Genomic DNA, 17,092 nt, shown 5'->3' with positions numbered 1-17,092 from the left:
TATGGTCTGTGAGAGAGAAGCATTGCGGAAGAAGATACATAACTGAGGTTTGGGTTGGTTATGGTTGGTTTTTGGGTCTTTTTTGTGATAATTTACAAAGTGATGTTAAAGCCATTTGAACTAAATTCAGCAAGTGTAGACCTGAAACATGATGCTTTTAAACTCATGTTAGGAGCTTAGACAAATACTCTACACATCACCTGCAATAGTTAGCATCAATGAAGTGAAAATCCCTTCTTGTCTTGGAGGAAGGAAAAAATGGCACCTGAACCAGAAATGTGAAATCAGTAAGAGGAATTTCCCTGCACTATGTAGTATTCCCATTATGTTGCCTTGTAGTTGCTACCTTGTAGTTGCTAATAAATGAAAAATCCTAGTGAATGCCCTTGTGTTCCTAACACCTAATAGGATGAGTTACTACAGTCAGGAACTCATTGCAGAATTATTCCTTATATACACAAACACAGTAATAATGTTTAAAACATGTAGAGGGAGAAGTAGGATTAGTAAGTTAATGGTTTGTGTGTAGAACTCCACCAGAAGCATGGTCAGTGTGTAGGGGCCTTTGTTGCTAACGGGAGTCTTCTGGAAAACAGGGAATGCTGGTCTTTCTTATGCTGTCCTTTTTGATGTGAATGCTCTTTCTATTAAAGGATGGCATGCATGAATTTAATGTTCTGTGATGTCAGTCTTTTCCTGCTTTTTATCTCCATTAGGGACTACATTGTTCTTCTGGTTATGTATGCTTTTACAGTCTGAGAATTCCATTATTTGTTTTCTGTACTTGTGTTCAGGCTATCTCTAAAGCTGTAGTTCTGGAACTCCTATGAGATTTCCTCTACCAGGATTACAGAATTTCTAGGCCTTTGATTTTTGTTTGTCATCTTAGCTATTGTATATTCTTACTTTGTCCTACCCTGTGAATATATGCTGACTTGCCTGCTCTCTTCTGTGCTGCCCTTCCCCAACCTTCCAGTGTGTAGCAGCTCAAATAACTTCTCTATTTACTCTTTTCTGGTCACTTCCTCTGTTCATTTTCCTTTTCACGTATTTTCCTTTCTGTATTGACTTCAATATCCTTACTGTTTAAGGTAAGCATAGGTCTAAGTATGCTTACATTTTGCATGTAATTTTTAGTCTGGTTCATCTAGCTTTAGTGCTCCCACTAAGACCACATTGCCGCTCTCTTCTCCCCTGCCTCTCACCACCACCCTTGCCCTTGAAGAGGGCTGGAGGCACAAAAAGCCAAGGTCACAGGTCGAGATAAGTACAATTTATGGAAACAGAGATGAGATAAGAAAACAAATATTAACATCAGCTGTACTGACAGAGGATATAAGAAACAAACTGTTCAAATGGAACCCTGCCCATCCCAACAATAGACAATTACTAACTTCTGCCACTGGTGCGCCAGCTGGGAAGAGAGCCCTTCTCCCTGGAAGAGTCCCTTTCACCTGCCAGTGATGTGAGACTTATTCAAATAACCTTTGGGTCCTGGCCATGCCCCGTCCCAACGACTGCAAAAACTAACCCTGTCCTGGCTGGAACCAGGACAGCTCTTCATCACATCTGATCTTCATCTTGTCTTTCAGCCTCCCAGTCTGAGAGATGGCATAATGCATAGTGAAGTTAGAAGCAGATCACCAGTTAATACTAGGGTATTTGAATAGGGCTGTTACAGGAAAAAAAATAGAGGCAGTTTTTTTTGCAATGCAGTGTCAAACTCAAGCATAGAAACCTCTTGCAGTGGCTGTAGAGTTACCATTGGGTAGCTAGCAGTTCCTCTGTTTAATAGATGTTCTCATGGGGAACAGCTTCAGATGTGGTTTTGTGGTGGAGGCCTCGGAGTATTGCAAGACTCAGATTGCAGAGGTGACTGAAAGCTGTTGTGTTACTTTGTAGTTCCAATGTAGGAAGAGTGCTGAGATAATAATAAATGTTGAAGGTGAATACTGATACAGTTCATAAGACTAGGAGTTTCACTTTGGGGTGATCAGTGTCATATAGCTTTCTATTAAGTATTAATTTTCAGAATGCATTTAAGTAAAACTGCATTGCAATCTTTATCAGCATGGCTTTAATGACTTAAGACCGGAGTTGCTTCAAGAAATGTATGTCATTGAGAAGTTCCTTAATGTTTTGTTTTTACTTCTAGATTGAGTAAATCTGCTCTGAATAAGGCACAGCAATATGGTTACTGAAATACTTAAATACAGCATTAGAACAACTGAAGTTTGTTTTTATTTCCTTTGTGGTTCAGAATGGTGGCGAATAGCAGACACACACTCTCGTCCTGGGGCAGCTTTTTTCCCACCGCTCTTGGGAATTCCCACATTGTTTGCTCCTCCTGCACAGAATCATGATTCTCCTTCATTCCACTCAAGAGCTACAGGAAAAAGTAGTCGGAGTAATACTGACAAAGGTAATGGCTGGAAGTAATCATATTGAACTTCTGCACATGCAGAAAAATGTGGAATTTGACCTTTACTTTCCTTATTCTTCCCATTCCTGAATAGTTCCATAAAAATTGGTTCTGTTAGGTAAGGATGATACATACCAAGTATGTGTTTGGCCTTTAAATCATGGATGCTCTGTATGATTAAACTAAAATAACTCCAAATCAGAGTGACACTTAGATGACAAATTTTAATATATATGGCAAGTAGCTTGTAAGTATCTAGGATCTTGTTACATGTCTATGGAACGTTAGGTGACTGGAGCATTTCAAAGAAGTTATCTGTTACTACAGATTTATTTTAAATGTCACTTTGTAAATCTGTCATCTTTAGGTATGAATGGATCACTGAATGGCAACAGTACCAGTGCGGTCTCAGCTCTGAGCACATCCGTGCTCTCCACTAGCATTGCAACATCGGCAGGACCAGTGAAAAATGTGACCTCAGGAGCTGGGGGACGCAAATACAACCAGGAGCAAAGCAAAGTTCAGCTTTTGGACACCAGGGCTGACAAAATCAAAGACAAGGTAGATGCACTGAAAGAAACTGAAGAGTCAGACAAAAAAATTGATACGCTAAGTGTTCTGCACACAGGAGCATTTTTAAGCGTTCTTTCTGAGTACAGAATGTTTTGGGTTCTTCTGATCTATTAGAGCAAGATCTGTCTCCCTGTCTCTGTAGGGATGTTTTGCGTGTATTGGTGTTTGAAATTTTTAAAAATTGTTTGGGGTTTTTTTGACATACTTATGAACAAAAAGGTTACTATTAGTGCTAATTTCACAAGTTAATAAGTTAATAGCAGTGTCCAAAACCTTGTTTCATTTATCTAATTTTTTAAAAATTGTATTTTTAACACCAGTATTTGATATTATTTATTACAGTATATATACACATATTATTTATTACAGTATATATACACATATATATTGGTATTACGATTATAATATTATTGATTACTTCTATGGATTTAATTAGGTTTTCATATATCGTATAAAACCAGAAAATTTTTAGATGTTAAAAGTGCTTTTCTGTAAGCCATTTTCTATTTATCAGAAGAAAGAACTATTATTCACTGCTATGTTTCAGCAATAATCTTAGCCATGTAATATGAAAGACATGAGTAGTCTCAGTGAGTTAGTAAACCTTATATACTGACCTAAGCTCTCTAAGAACTTTGCTGCTCTTGGAATCAAAACTATTAAAGCAAAACACAGAAAATGGTGTACTGGGAAGGTGATTACTGTCAGAATAAAAGCTAAGGGAATAATTCTCTACCGATAGCCATCTAGGCCAAAATCTTTTTCTTTCTTTATATCTATTTATTTATTTTTGTTTTGTGAGTGAATTGGCTTTCTTGCTTTCTTTCTGTTACTGAACTACATTCAGTTACCAAGTCCAAATGTTTGAAGGTGAGAGGTTGGCATTTTCAAAGGACAGCTGGTGTTTGATATATCTTCGTAAAAATAGGGGTTAGCACTGAAATGGCTACTTATAATTGTGTAGTGATATACAATGTTTAGTATATGGATAATAGGAAAATTATTAAGAATATTTTCTCTCAAAACACTCTTCATGTTCAATAGTTGACACCTTTTGGAAGTATTAAGCTAGTTAAAAGTATTTGGGAAATCGTTGACTTTTTTCAGGCTTAAATGTTAAAAATTACTCTTTCTAAAATTCTGCTTTTATCCTGGGTATCTACATGCAAAATTTATCTTTCTTTCTGTGGTGCAGCGGTAAAGTGTTTCTGTATTTCTGACTATTACTATTACTACAGTTGGGCAGGGTACTCATTACATTTCTGTTTTACTACTCTAAACACCTTCCCAAAAGGTACTTTTTGAATTTTTGCTTTATTCAGAAAATTTTACTTATTTTTGGCCATTGTTTGTTTGTGTTGTTGGTTGGTTGGTTGGTTTGTTGTTTTGGTTCCTTCCCCCTATTTCCTGTCAGGATGTCTGTCAGCATTGTTGTCTTCTCCTTTGTGTTACCTTTCATCTTTAAGTATAAATTTGATGCTGTTGATAGATTTCTTGATGCAAGCACTGATTTCAAACTCCAGTTTTATTGACTAAATACTGAGGTGCTACAAAAGGATGGATTTGATGTGCAAGTACCTTTCTTAAGAATGTTGTGTTCCATATCTTGACTTTTAAGTCCTTTGTCTCATGCCAATAAATGTCAGGTTGTCTTTTTTTTAAGTTCCTCTAGTAAATTTTGAAATACTGAAATGGAGCTTTTGTTCCTAATCTTACTTGATATGCTGATGTTCATAGCTTCTTTTCTTCTGAAACTTTTATGAGGTAAATGGCATTTGTCAGTGTAATGATTTGAGCAACCTTTTATATCAAAACAGAAATTACTCCAAATGAGAACTCTAATATGATGATGATTATGGTTATTAAAGCTGAGCTTTGTACAAGTGATGTTGTGCTTTTAAATTTCTAAGTGTAAAACTTGTCTTTTCTTAAAAGCATGTCTTATTTTAAAACCTTTTAATATACTTTTCTAAAAGTTCTTTTATTTAGGGTTTTAGTTTTTTAGTATTAATTTTCTGATTTCATCAGTCATCTCCTTAGTTGTAATTTCTTTTTAGGGATGGTTTCTAAAAAAACCTGCTAAAATATTTATTTAGTTTTAGGAAAAAAAAGAAAAAGGCAAAGCTGATACCAAGGTGTTTTTACAGTTGATGAAAATCTAGGGTTACTTTCGAAATAATGTATTTGTCAGAGTATTTCAGCAGATTCTGGTCCATTTTTCAGAAGCAAGTCCCAGAAGCAATTTGGTGAACATACTCTTTTCAGTCCTCAAGACTCTACATTGCTGTACAGCCCATACTGTGAAAGTAGCTAAATGAATGCATCACTGAAACTTTCGATAAACCTAATGTTTGTTGTTCTTTCTGTGCTAACCTGTACCACAAGTTTTGGGCATGAATTTTTTTGTAATTGGCACATTCTGTGGAGGTTTACTAGACCCAAATTCTAGGTCAATGTTCTAGGCCTAAATTTGGCATTTTATGCCAAATAATATAAATTTGATGTAGTAATATCAGCAGTGGTCAGAAAAAGACTTCAGTGGAACTTTGTGACTAATTTTAAATTTTCATCACCTTGTGAAGCACTTTTTCTTTAAGCATTGCAGATCACTTTTCTCCAAAGTCTCACTCTTCTTTGTTTCAAAGATTATGTGTCATAATAAGATTACATAACAGATTAAAATGGAAGCATTAACAGTGAATTCATCTTCCTGGTAGAAGCCCAGAAAAAAAGCAGTGGAAAGCTCGAGTAACAGCGACAGTGATTCGGGCTCCTCTTCAGACACCTCAAGTGAAGGTGTAAGTAGTAGTGACTCTGAGGACCTAGAGGAAGATGAAGACGAGGAGGAGGAAGACCAGAGTGCTGAAGAGAGTGAAGATGATGAATCTGATTCTGAAAATGAAGCACATCACAAAAGCAAGAACAAGGTATAGCACCTCACTGTCCTGTCCACAGTCTTGTTGCTAGAAGCTGTTTGTGACAAGTTGACCTGCTCATGTCTGTGAGCAAATAGTCAACAATTATTTAACTGCACATTAATAAATGCTAAGAATATCATTTTAGGTTTGCTTCAGCATTTCCTGTTTGTGGGTTTTTTTGGTTCTTTTGTGTGCTTGCATGTCTTTGTATTGCTGTTCTTTACAGGGATTTTACCGTTGGTAGACTTATTTTTGTTATGAAGTAGGCAATACAAAGAAATTAAGTACTGTGTGGAGGTAGTGAATTGAAAATATATCATTGTGGATATTGCTTTGGCAGTTACTTTTTTCCTAGTAGAATGCCTGCCTTTCCCTAGTAGTAGAACAGCAAGATTGGAATCTTTGGTATTCTATTAGGTTTACAAACACATTTAAGAACAACCATGGTTTAATACTTGTTCTCTAGTAAACATTGTTGTAACATGCTGAAAGTATCTGGGTGAAAAAACTGAAAATGAACAGTAAATATATTACTGATTTAAAAGTTACTATTCATCCTCTGCCAAGACTAGTGTAATTGTTTCAGGGAGATATGTTTAGCCTTTTTAAAAGGATCTTTAACTTATGTAATGAACACTCAAAAATAAATATTTTGCAGGTGCTAATGCATAGTGGTGTAACAGATGCGAAAACCGATGGACAGAAGTCACAGGACAAGTCTCAAGAAAAAAGAACACACCAGCAGATACCTCTTGTGTCTGATTCCCAGACTCACTCATCATTCCAGTCCCAGCAGAAGCAGCCTCAGGTTTTGTCACAGCAGCTTCCGTTTATTTTTCAAAGCTCTCAGGCAAAGGAGGAATCTGTGAACAAACACACAAGTGTAATACAGTCTACGGGATTGGTTCCTAATGTGAAACCTTTGTCTTTGGTACATGAAGCCAAAAAGGAGACCTATTTAAAACTCATAGTTCCTTCCCCTGATCTACTCAAAGCAGGGAATAAAAATACCTCTGAAGAATCTATCACTTTGACCAGCGATGTTAGATCTAAACGGGTGAGTGAAGTTTTTGATTATTTGCAACCTGTGTCATCTACTTAAAAAGGCATAACATTGTGCCATCAAACTCTTTTAAATATAGTGTATTAAAATTATAAGTATATATATTTTCATAATCATGGGAGTTTGTGTTTTTAGAGTTGATCTGGATTTCTGAATGGTGTAAATGAACTAGATTGTGTGGGTCATGCATCTCTTAAGAACAATGTGCATCTGAAATCAGTAAGAATAAGAATAATAAGAAAACTGTAAATATCAAAATAAGTAAATTGTGTGGCCTGGATATTTTTCCTATGCTTCTATGTTCAGTGAAAATACTTATTTAATACTTCACCTATCTAGTATGTAAGCATGACTTCACTTTTTTTCAAGTTTGATAGTTTCAAGTCAAAGCAATTGAAATCACCTATTTTAACCATGATTCTAAACAAAGAAGCTGAAACCCATCAAAAAAAACCAAACATGCTCGTTGTAATGTTGAGTTTTGTTTGCTCTTTAAAGACAGGTGTTTATGCACTGATAGCTGTAGAAACTCAGTATGGCCATTTCAATAGTTTTTTTAGAATCAAAGAGTGGCCTGGATTGGAAGAAACCTAAAGCTGTACCCTGTCCCACCCCTGCCATGGCAGGGACCCCTCCCACTGTCCCAGGCTGCTCCAGCCCTGTCCAGCCTGGCCTTGGGCACTGCCAGGGCCTGCCCACCCTCCCTTCAGTTTATCTTCCTTTTACTGGTCAGGACTGTACCATAAGTTTATGTCTGTCTTAACAGTTCTGTGGCTTCTAGAATTTTTAAATCCTCAGTTTATTTATTTTTTAATAGTAATTAAGGTGACTGCTGATGAATTTTCTGTTTAGTGAGATTTTAATGGGGATTCGAAGAGAATAAAAATCTGTCGTTTTACAAACATCGAGGCTCAGGATACATACAAAAATAAATATATTAAAAATACATTTACAGAGGCAACTATTATTATTATTATTATTATTATTATTATTATTATTATTATTATTATTATTATTATTATTATTATTATTATTTTCAAATTTTGTTTTAAACTAGTAGTATTCAGGAGTAGTAAACTCAATTCTGATGCACAGCTAACCCACAGACCCTCAGTGGGAACTGAAACATCCTTAATTTTTATTGCTAGACTAGAAGATAAAAACTGTTTTTCCTTTCCAATTTCTTGTTACTACATAAAATTCAAGTAAGCTTGTCACTTACCAGGAGTAGCTAATTAAATTATAATTATGATAACATACATCTTTGCTATTGAAAGAGGCTTCTGCTTTCACATTTGAGTCTTTCGCTGGTGATAAATCACACATTTAGTAGTTTGATTTCTCTAAAACTGTTACTGGAGGTATACACTTTGTGAATATGTATTTTAGAGATCTTCATAATTTCTTATTCAGTTTTAAATGTTAGTAACTAGTATGGTCTTTGACTTAATTTTTAAAAATTGTTTTTAAACTGTACCATCTTTATTCCTTTTAATTGTATTGTCTTTTGATGTGAGGGTTTTTTTTCTTTAGGAGAGTCTTTAGACTAAAGACACTGTAAGCTTTACATGCATTTCTGAGTTATTACTAAGTTTTACATTAATAATTTCAAGTGCTACTCTTTCAGTTAAACAGTTAAGATATCACAGCATTTCTGAGTAGTACCTTTTCCCTCATTCTTTTAAAGAAATTTTTTCTATACCAAGAGTCCTCTGTTGGTTTTCTAGTATTGTGGCCATTAGTGTGTTTTATTTACCTAGTGCTTTAAAGTGAACAAATTGTTAAAGATAGCTGTGTGTTCACTAATGGGATTTTTATACACTGAATTAAGTTATAAGAAGAGGTTTTCCTGTGTTGATACACAAGAGTAGTAAGTATCTTTCTAAAAATGACCTTTTTCAGAATGTTTAATACCTTTATGAAATTCTCTGTCTAGAGCATTGTAGCAGGTGAGAAAACTTCCCTCAATAATTTGAATCAACTTCATCTTGAGTTCGTCTTTCTCTACTTGATTTACAGTGAAAAAATCATGCAAGACTTGTGTAACCAGTAGTTAACTCATCTCTTCTGATGTACCTAGTATCTGCATTTGGCTTTCTAAAAATGGCTTAGCAGATGTTTAAAATGTCGTAGAACTTACCTGTCAGAATACCAAAGAAAGCCAAACAAACACTTCCACATTTTATTCCTCTATCTTCTTATTTCTTTAGGAACAATACAAGCAGACATTCCCAGCACAGCTAAAGAAACAGGAATCGTCGAAGAGCCTGAAGAAGGTTATCGCAGCTTTGTCAAGCCCCAAACCAACATCTAGTTCACCAGCTCATCAAAAACTCACATCCTTGGAAAACAACCATTCTAACCCATTCCTGACAAATGCACTTTTAGGTAATCACCAACCCAATGGAGTTATTCAGAGCGTCATCCAGGAGGCTCCTCTTGCACTCACTACGAAACCGAAACCCCAGACCAAGATCAATGAAAGTGTAGCCATTTCTAGTAGTGCCCCCTTTTCTTTGCCAATAAACTTGAGTGCATGTGGGAAAAAGCCAACTGGTAACCGTACAGCTGTTATGCCCTCTACCTCTCCTGTGTTACCTGGTTCAGGAAAGGATAAAGCAGTCAGCAATAATGCAGTAAATGCAGTAAAACCACAACACCGCCTTCATTCTGCAAAGCTGGTGGTGGAGCAGTTCAGAGGGGTAGACTCAGATGCCCCCAGCAGTAAAGACTCTGACGACTCAAATGATGATGACGACGATGATGAAGATGAAGATGAGGACGATGAAGAAGATGATTCTGATGATAGCCAATCAGGTGGTTTAACCTTTTTAATAGGAAAAGCAGAAACTTAATTTTTTTGCATTTTGAAAACATGCATTTCCCACCATATTTTAAAATAGGGGCCAGAAATACTGGGCCAGCATGGCCCCCACAGTGCCCTACGCATATTGTTGAAATTAGCACATGTCCCCATTCTCCATTGTGTCGTGTCCAAAAATCATGTTTGGGGTGTTCAGATACTTGGTCAGGTGTCCTGGGGAGGTGGCTCCTTAGTCTTTTGGAAAGGCTGTCAGAGGCATGCCTTCCACATTAGTCACCCAGCCTGCAGCTTGATGTGACAAAGTGCTCAGGAGGGGATTGACATTAAGGCTGATTGATGGTTGATGATCCTGGCAGACAGAGACCAGCTGCAAAACAGGTTTCCTAGCCAGAGAGGGACTAAACAAGGGCCTTTGTCAAGAGTGGCAAGAAAAGCATGTTTCTATGCCTCATTCAGGAGCACAGTAGTCCTTGAGCAAGTAATTGGACAGTTTTAAGGGCTGCAGACCAGGCTATGCAATTTGGACTGATAAGGCCTGTTTTAAAGAGTTGACTGTAATACAGTCACTGCTTTGTCTTTTGTGCTGATATCCCTTGTGTCCAGCCTCCACGTTCATCATTCTCTTCCCCCTCTCATCCACACACCCTCTACTAATCTTTTTATCTCAGGATTGTATCTCACCTTTAGTTCCTTACTCTCTGACACCTTTCAGCCCGTATCCAGTTCTGTTGTTTTCTTCCTCTTCATGATGGATTTAATGCCTGTGAAATGCCCTTCCTGGGGTAATGTCCAGCTGCTGCCAGTCTAACAGAAGGATTTTCTGTAGCTCATTCTGAGGCAAACAGTCTTGAGATACTGCAGCTTCTGTCACTCATCTGTTTCCATTCAGAAGAACAATGTATTATTGTGCAGAATTACTTAGTACTGTCATATTTGTAGTAACTTTAAATCTTAGGTAGTTAATTAGAAGCTCATATTTTTACTCAAGGGATGTTATTAAAAAAGCATGTATAATAAGAGAAAAGACTACACAAGTGTTAGGACTTTAACGTACTTGCTAATAGCTTCCAAGTCATAATGTGCCTTTTGCCACACTTTCTTTAAACAGAGTCTGACAGTAATTCTGAGTCAGATACAGAAGGGTCTGAGGAAGAAGATGATGAGGATGACAAAGACCAAGATGAATCGGATACTGACACTGAGGGAGAAAAGGCCCTGCTGAAACTGAATAAAACTGCATCCTCTGTGAAGAGCTCTTCCATCGGTCTTACAGCTCATTCTGCCCCACTTAATCTCCAAGTAGCCAAGACATCGAGCTCGGCGCCAGCTGCCTTGTGTCCTGAGTCCCAGCCTGCAGTGTTCCTCGGGACAGGGGCCTCCACCCTCACGCCAAGTACACACTGTGGTATCTCACTGTCTTCTCTTATCCTACTACCATGCGATAGCTAAGGTCCATGTGTTGTGAAAGTAGTTGCAAAAATAGTCCAGGTGCTGGTTTTTACCCTCAGAACAGCGATTCCCTGAACTCCAGGGAAGTGGCAGAGTCACCCTCACTTGAGGTTTTCAGATGCTGGTTGGTCAGGGTGCAAGTTAATCTTGGCAAAGCTTCCTTTCCCAAGGAAGGCTGGAGCAGGTGTCTTTTGATGTCCCTTCTGACTTTGGCTGTTGGGTGACTCTGTGATCTTTTCATGGGTGTTTGCAGCAGTCATTAAGATCTGTCAGCCAAATTGCAAGTTCTCCAGACTAGAACATTACACATAGATGAGGACATTTTAACTTGAGTAGTTATTTAGAGGAGATAGAATTAAATATCCAGATTTGATATTTATTACGTTAAAACTCTTAAGTCTTTGGAATTCTCCATTTTATTTTAAACTAGTTATTCTTCTGATTTCCGAACATTCTGGTTTATGTTCTGAATCTTCAGTTTTTGTCCCTCAACAAAATTTGTAACCATATTTTGTTAGAGCATAATTTTCTAATAAGTCTTCCAAAATTCTCATTAGAATTTATGGATTATGCACAAGGAATTTTTTTTAGAAGTTCATGGGAAGTACATTTAGCATTTGCCTGATATTATATAGTTCTTACAATCCATCATTTGGTGACAGTTTGTAAGATTTAGAAATTACTATGGCTACAGTAAAGAATGCATTTTTGAAAGTCACATTTCTTATTTGTGTGGTAACAATGAAATTAAGTCCCATATTTCCTACTTTGAATTAGAGACTTGCTGTTTATTAACATGGGTGTAAGCAGATTTTTTTAAATGGGGACATCTGTTTATGAATAGTTTTTTATATTTGGATTCAGTGGAATAGGAGCTTCACTCCATGTCATATACAAGGGCATTAGCTTTGAAGAAGTATAATGTAATCTACCTAATATTTATCCCAGAAGCAGGCTTGTTTACTGTACAGTTTATAAAAGATTTCATATGGATTAGGAGTAATCCAAATGGGTAAGTTAAAAAGATGATGTTTTTCTCAAGAATCTGTGTTGATTTGGGATGTTTTGAAAAATCTGATAGCAGATTTTACTATTTACAGGAGTAGGAGGTAGAATAAATTTTGTCCTTGCTTTATGTATAATAATACTATTACACCTAAGAATCACCTAATAAGAATCAACACAATACCACAAAAATATTTTTGTGAAACTTTTCCCTAGAGGTGGTCAGTCTCTGAAGGAGTCTTGTGGTCTCTTCTGTGTATCTGTTTTGAACTGGACTTTGTACTTCACTTATATTTGGAAAAGCAGCCTCCTTCCCCGCACTGTGACCATTCAAAATAATGCAGTAGTCATTCACGTTAGGCTAAGAGGGCGGACCTGTGTCTGAATGCTGGGAAAGCCTTTCACACTAAAAAAACCCACATTTGGCAGTTGTCTCTGGGATGCTATTGATTCAGTTGCTTGACAAGCACCAAACAAAACATCTGTTTGAACTGGGGAAAGCTGAAGTAGTTCTGAAAATTTTCTGCATTTGACATTTGACTGCAGTCTATAGGCAGTGCTCTAGGAAGACTAAACCTATTAGAATATGGATCTTTAAAGTAAAGTGTGTTTTTATTTGCATCTTCTTCACTGAAAAAAAAAATTTATATTAACTTGTCTAGAAAAACAGGCGTGCAAGGAATTAAACTAACAATATTTGAGAACACTAAACAGGACAAGCTGATAGGTATGGGATAGTTAAATTTTCTATTTACAGTTTCAGAGGATGAGGTTACAGGAACTTAGAGGAAAATGTATTTCAGAAGAACACTTCCATTAGTTTTCTTGGTACTTGAGGTACATAATGACAAGAATGGAAAACAGTTCTCTTTTGTTTTTGGGGATAGAAACATAAAAAGTACATTTTAGGAACATGTTTTCTTTTGTAAGCTCTGTTAGGTATTAATCAATGATTCTGTTTTAGGTATTTCAAAAAGACGAAGAGTAGCAGATGAACGGGAGCTGCGTGTTCCTCTTGATTATGGGTACGTTATGTATGTACCTGACTTTCCTTAGAGGGACATAATGCCTTCAAAAATCCATTGGTAAAGAGATGAGTTTAAAAAATTTTGAGGCTGAATACTAAGGAAAGGGCTTCAACAATTTAGATTTGTGACTCCCAGTGACTGTGAATCTCTTTAAAAAGTGTCAGCGTATTTCATATGTTAATTTTTGTGCATTAAATTTACTCTTTTGCAAATGATCCGTCTCTTAGCTGTTTTGCTTTGGAAATTAATCCTAATGATCTGAGCCGACATAGACTCCAAATAAATCCCTAAAGTATAGTTCTAAGCTGTTTAAAATCTGTTAATATGTAAGTCACTTGATATAAATAAATTCATATATTTAGTTAGTTTGGACAATCTACATGATAAAATTTTCTGGTTTGGTGTGTTTGATTTATGATACTCTAGTCACATTTTCCTCTTCCTTTTTTGTAGAATTCTCTTGAATTGACACAAATTACTTGTTTTTTAAAAAGTGTATTGTTGTATGCAACTATTTCATATTACTCTAGCTGGCAAAGAGAAACCCGAATAAGAAACTTTGGTGGTCGTCTTCAAGGAGAAGTAGCATATTTTGCACCTTGTGGAAAGAAGCTGAGACAGTATCCTGAAGTAGTAAAGGTACATTAACTTTTTAACTTCTGTGTTCTAATGTTAGTAAGCATGCTTGCAGTTAAAATATTTCTCTCCAATAGAGGTACTTATTTTCTGTGATGTGAGGTGTAATGTAACTCAGTCTGTTACTGATTTGATGTCTTATAAATGCGTATCCCTTTGAGAGAACATGCAAAACATTACAGTCACAAAGTTAGCTGTGCATCAAAGCTGGGTTGTAATTATTTACAAGCTGAAGTGGAAAAATATGTGATTTTTTCAGTATCTCAGCAGAAATGGAATAATGGATATCTCAAGGGACAATTTCAGCTTCAGTGCAAAAATAGGAGTGGGTGACTTCTATGAAGCCAGAGATGGACCGCAGGTATCCACTTTTTAAAAAGTAAAGTTTTTGATCCAAGGAGCATTAACTTAAGTTTAGGTAAAGTAATTTTTGCTACGATCTGAAGCATTACCTGTTTTTAGCTAAATATTTCTAAAAGCTGCACGTATTCTTAACAGCAGTTAGATTGACACATGGAGAGCTTGATCCTGGGCTGTGTTGAGAACCACATTTCAGTGACTTTGCCCAGAGGGTGCTTTAATGATCAGCTCTGAGCCTGGCTTGGTCTAGTTTGAAAACTCAGAGCTGCGTATTTTATCTTAGCATTCAGGTATTTCTGAATTAAGACTTTGTTTCTTCTTTTATTGTATACAGCCTTGTATCAATAGTAATTTATGTGTAGATGTTAAATCCCACTCTGTTAGTGTGTTCATAATATACGTATGTTTGTATGTGTGTGTTTATATATATGTGTAAATTACATATTTATATACAAGTGTCTCCTGTATCAAGAATACTCTGTGCATCCTAAAGCATGACACTTTTACAGAGGGGGATGCAAAACTATACCAGTTATGCCATGCAGTGGTATAACTGTTGAACGGTGTGTAGATAAACCATACCAGGATAAGTAAAACTAAAATTTTAAGGAAATTGTTACTGTGTTTGTGCCTGCTGTGTTACTGTATTTTGGCCATGTTGCCATTTCTTCAGCATGTGCATGAAATTTTTTTTATTTTTCTCAGTGAAGGTGTTTGCTTCTTTAAGGTATAAGTGTTCTGAACATGTTACTAGCTCTCAACAGTCTTGAGTTCAGGTTTGAGTTAAGCCTGATGTTCTTGTAATACCTTGTAGAAGTATGTAATGATAGTGTGAAATGAAATTGAATGTCTTTAATGAAAGCTTTAAAGACTGAATTAATGGTAAGGAGCTACTTCTAGGTGGGCTTCCCGGTTTACAGGCTAAAACATTCCTAAACTTACTTCATGTTTGGTCTTCAACAGTTACAAGTTCCCGTAGTTATGAACTTCGTTATGTACCTGCACGTCTTGACTGAAATAATTCATTTTACTGTGATGCACTGTAATGGCAGGGTATCTGCTCTCTTTTTGCCCTGTTCTATTTTCTTTGTCTGTTACCTGTATAACTTCATTAGTCTTGTCCCCTTCTTTAGTTATATCTGTCTTCTCCCTTTAATTGATTTGCAGTTTGCCCTGTGATTTATAAAACTTGAGAATGAAGGCAGTGTGAGGGGAAGATTTCTACAGGCAAGACTGGCAATGTGAACATTAGTTTTGCTTACATATCATCATGAGCTTTGTACTGATGTGGTTTTTGATAGGTTCCATTGAGACTTGGGTAGACAAAGGAGAAGTTTTCTTATTAGAAAAAGAGACTCTGGGCAGCTTTGTCAAATGTGCTAAGATGTGTTTACATTTTATGTGTGAATGATGAGTTACAAAACAATGGAGCTACACTCAGGCTGATAATATTGCTTAGTGAAACAGTATGTGGCACTGATACTTTATAAAAAGAGCTTGCACCCTCTTTACCAAAGTTTTTTGAATCATCCAGATTCAAAATAATATATGATAATCATATCCTCATGGATGTCTGGAGGTAATTCGAGAAGTTTTTATTTCAATTTCAATAATTTAAATAATTATTGAAATTGAATAATTATTAAATAATTTCAATTATTCTGTATAGCCTTTAGTGATTATTCTTCCCTTCCTTTGTTACACATTTCTGTCATCTTTTGGGACATGCAACATGTGCTGGGCTAATTTTCACACAGCTCTAAGATGAAACAAGATGTGAAAAAATTATCTTAAGGCTAAATCAGTATTATTAAAGATTTACCTATAGCAAGGCAAAAGTACGAGGATTTCATTCTTCTGTTAGTGCCTGTGTTTCTTTCTTGTGGTATGCAAACCACCAAATATTATGAGTTATTCAAAGCAGTGTTTGAATACTGTAAGAGAAGCATATCTGGCAGAAGTGGGCCACAAAGGAGTAGGATTAGAAGAATTATTGAAGTTTGGCAAATGTGAAAATTCAGTGACTGGACTTGGAAGCTTTAAACTGCTGTAATTTAGAAAGTTTGGTATGAATGTGATTTGGGCTGATGGAATAAACATGGGTCCTCATGAATTTAAGTAATACGTATAGGATGTTTGTCCTATTCTGAGTTCTGCAATTCAGTTTGGAAAGCAGTGTTGTTAACTTTTCCCCACAAATCTAATCTGAAATTTAAGTGGGTTTTTGCTTCTTGCAAAGTGCCTATGTTTTTGGTCATTAGCTTGATTAAAGGGATTTGAACTTGATTCTGCTTTCATGCATAGTTGTCTGGTGTCTTTTTGGCAAATGTCCTGATGGCAGCACAGTATTGTGGTACATGGGTAGATGCTTGAAGGTGAGAAATTGAATAAAGTTATTATTTTTATTAGTTTGAACAATACACCACAACATTTCACAGTGTTATTCCCCTTTTTTCTCTTAATATTTGAGTAGCAAAGCTTCAATTTTATGGAAGCCTGTGATTCTCCTGTGTTAGGGCACAACCCCTGTATTTCATCTTTGAAATGTCAAAACCCCAGAGTTTTTGTACATTTTTTAAATAGAACATTCTGACTGTACATTCTTTTAATAGAAATTATTCTGGGTTAGATTTTAAAAATTGTTTGAGCACAAAATAGAGATGGTCAATCAACTCTTGCTTAACCCTTTATAGCTTTGTTCTGGACTATTTTTGTCTTGTCCTCTCATAAACTTGTGAAAAGCTGTGCATCCGCAATGGCCTTTGACAGGGCAATAAACTGTCTTCTCCCGTCCCTTGAAGCGCCTGCTCCTTT

General features: G+C 36.3%; 1 protein-coding gene across 1 annotated transcript in view; it reads left to right on the top strand.

Annotated features, from left to right (window-relative positions):
• The window catches only part of BAZ2B (bromodomain adjacent to zinc finger domain 2B), a 111,225-nt gene that overhangs the window by 55,388 nt on the left and 38,745 nt on the right, over nt 1-17,092 (top strand). The window contains exons 4-12 of the mRNA XM_059475756.1: nt 2,261-2,422; nt 2,790-2,983; nt 5,713-5,922; nt 6,572-6,970; nt 9,187-9,793; nt 10,909-11,205; nt 13,219-13,279; nt 13,813-13,921; nt 14,178-14,279. Coding sequence (XP_059331739.1) covers nt 2,261-2,422; nt 2,790-2,983; nt 5,713-5,922; nt 6,572-6,970; nt 9,187-9,793; nt 10,909-11,205; nt 13,219-13,279; nt 13,813-13,921; nt 14,178-14,279 — 2,141 coding nt within the window. The remainder of the gene's footprint in view (nt 1-2,260; nt 2,423-2,789; nt 2,984-5,712; nt 5,923-6,571; nt 6,971-9,186; nt 9,794-10,908; nt 11,206-13,218; nt 13,280-13,812; nt 13,922-14,177; nt 14,280-17,092) is intronic.

This window comes from Ammospiza nelsoni, chromosome 7 (genome assembly GCF_027579445.1).
Source record: "Ammospiza nelsoni isolate bAmmNel1 chromosome 7, bAmmNel1.pri, whole genome shotgun sequence".
Lineage (NCBI taxonomy): Eukaryota > Metazoa > Chordata > Aves > Passeriformes > Passerellidae > Ammospiza > Ammospiza nelsoni.
Note: the sequence above shows the minus strand (reverse complement) of the source record. Positions and strands in the feature narration are given on the sequence as shown.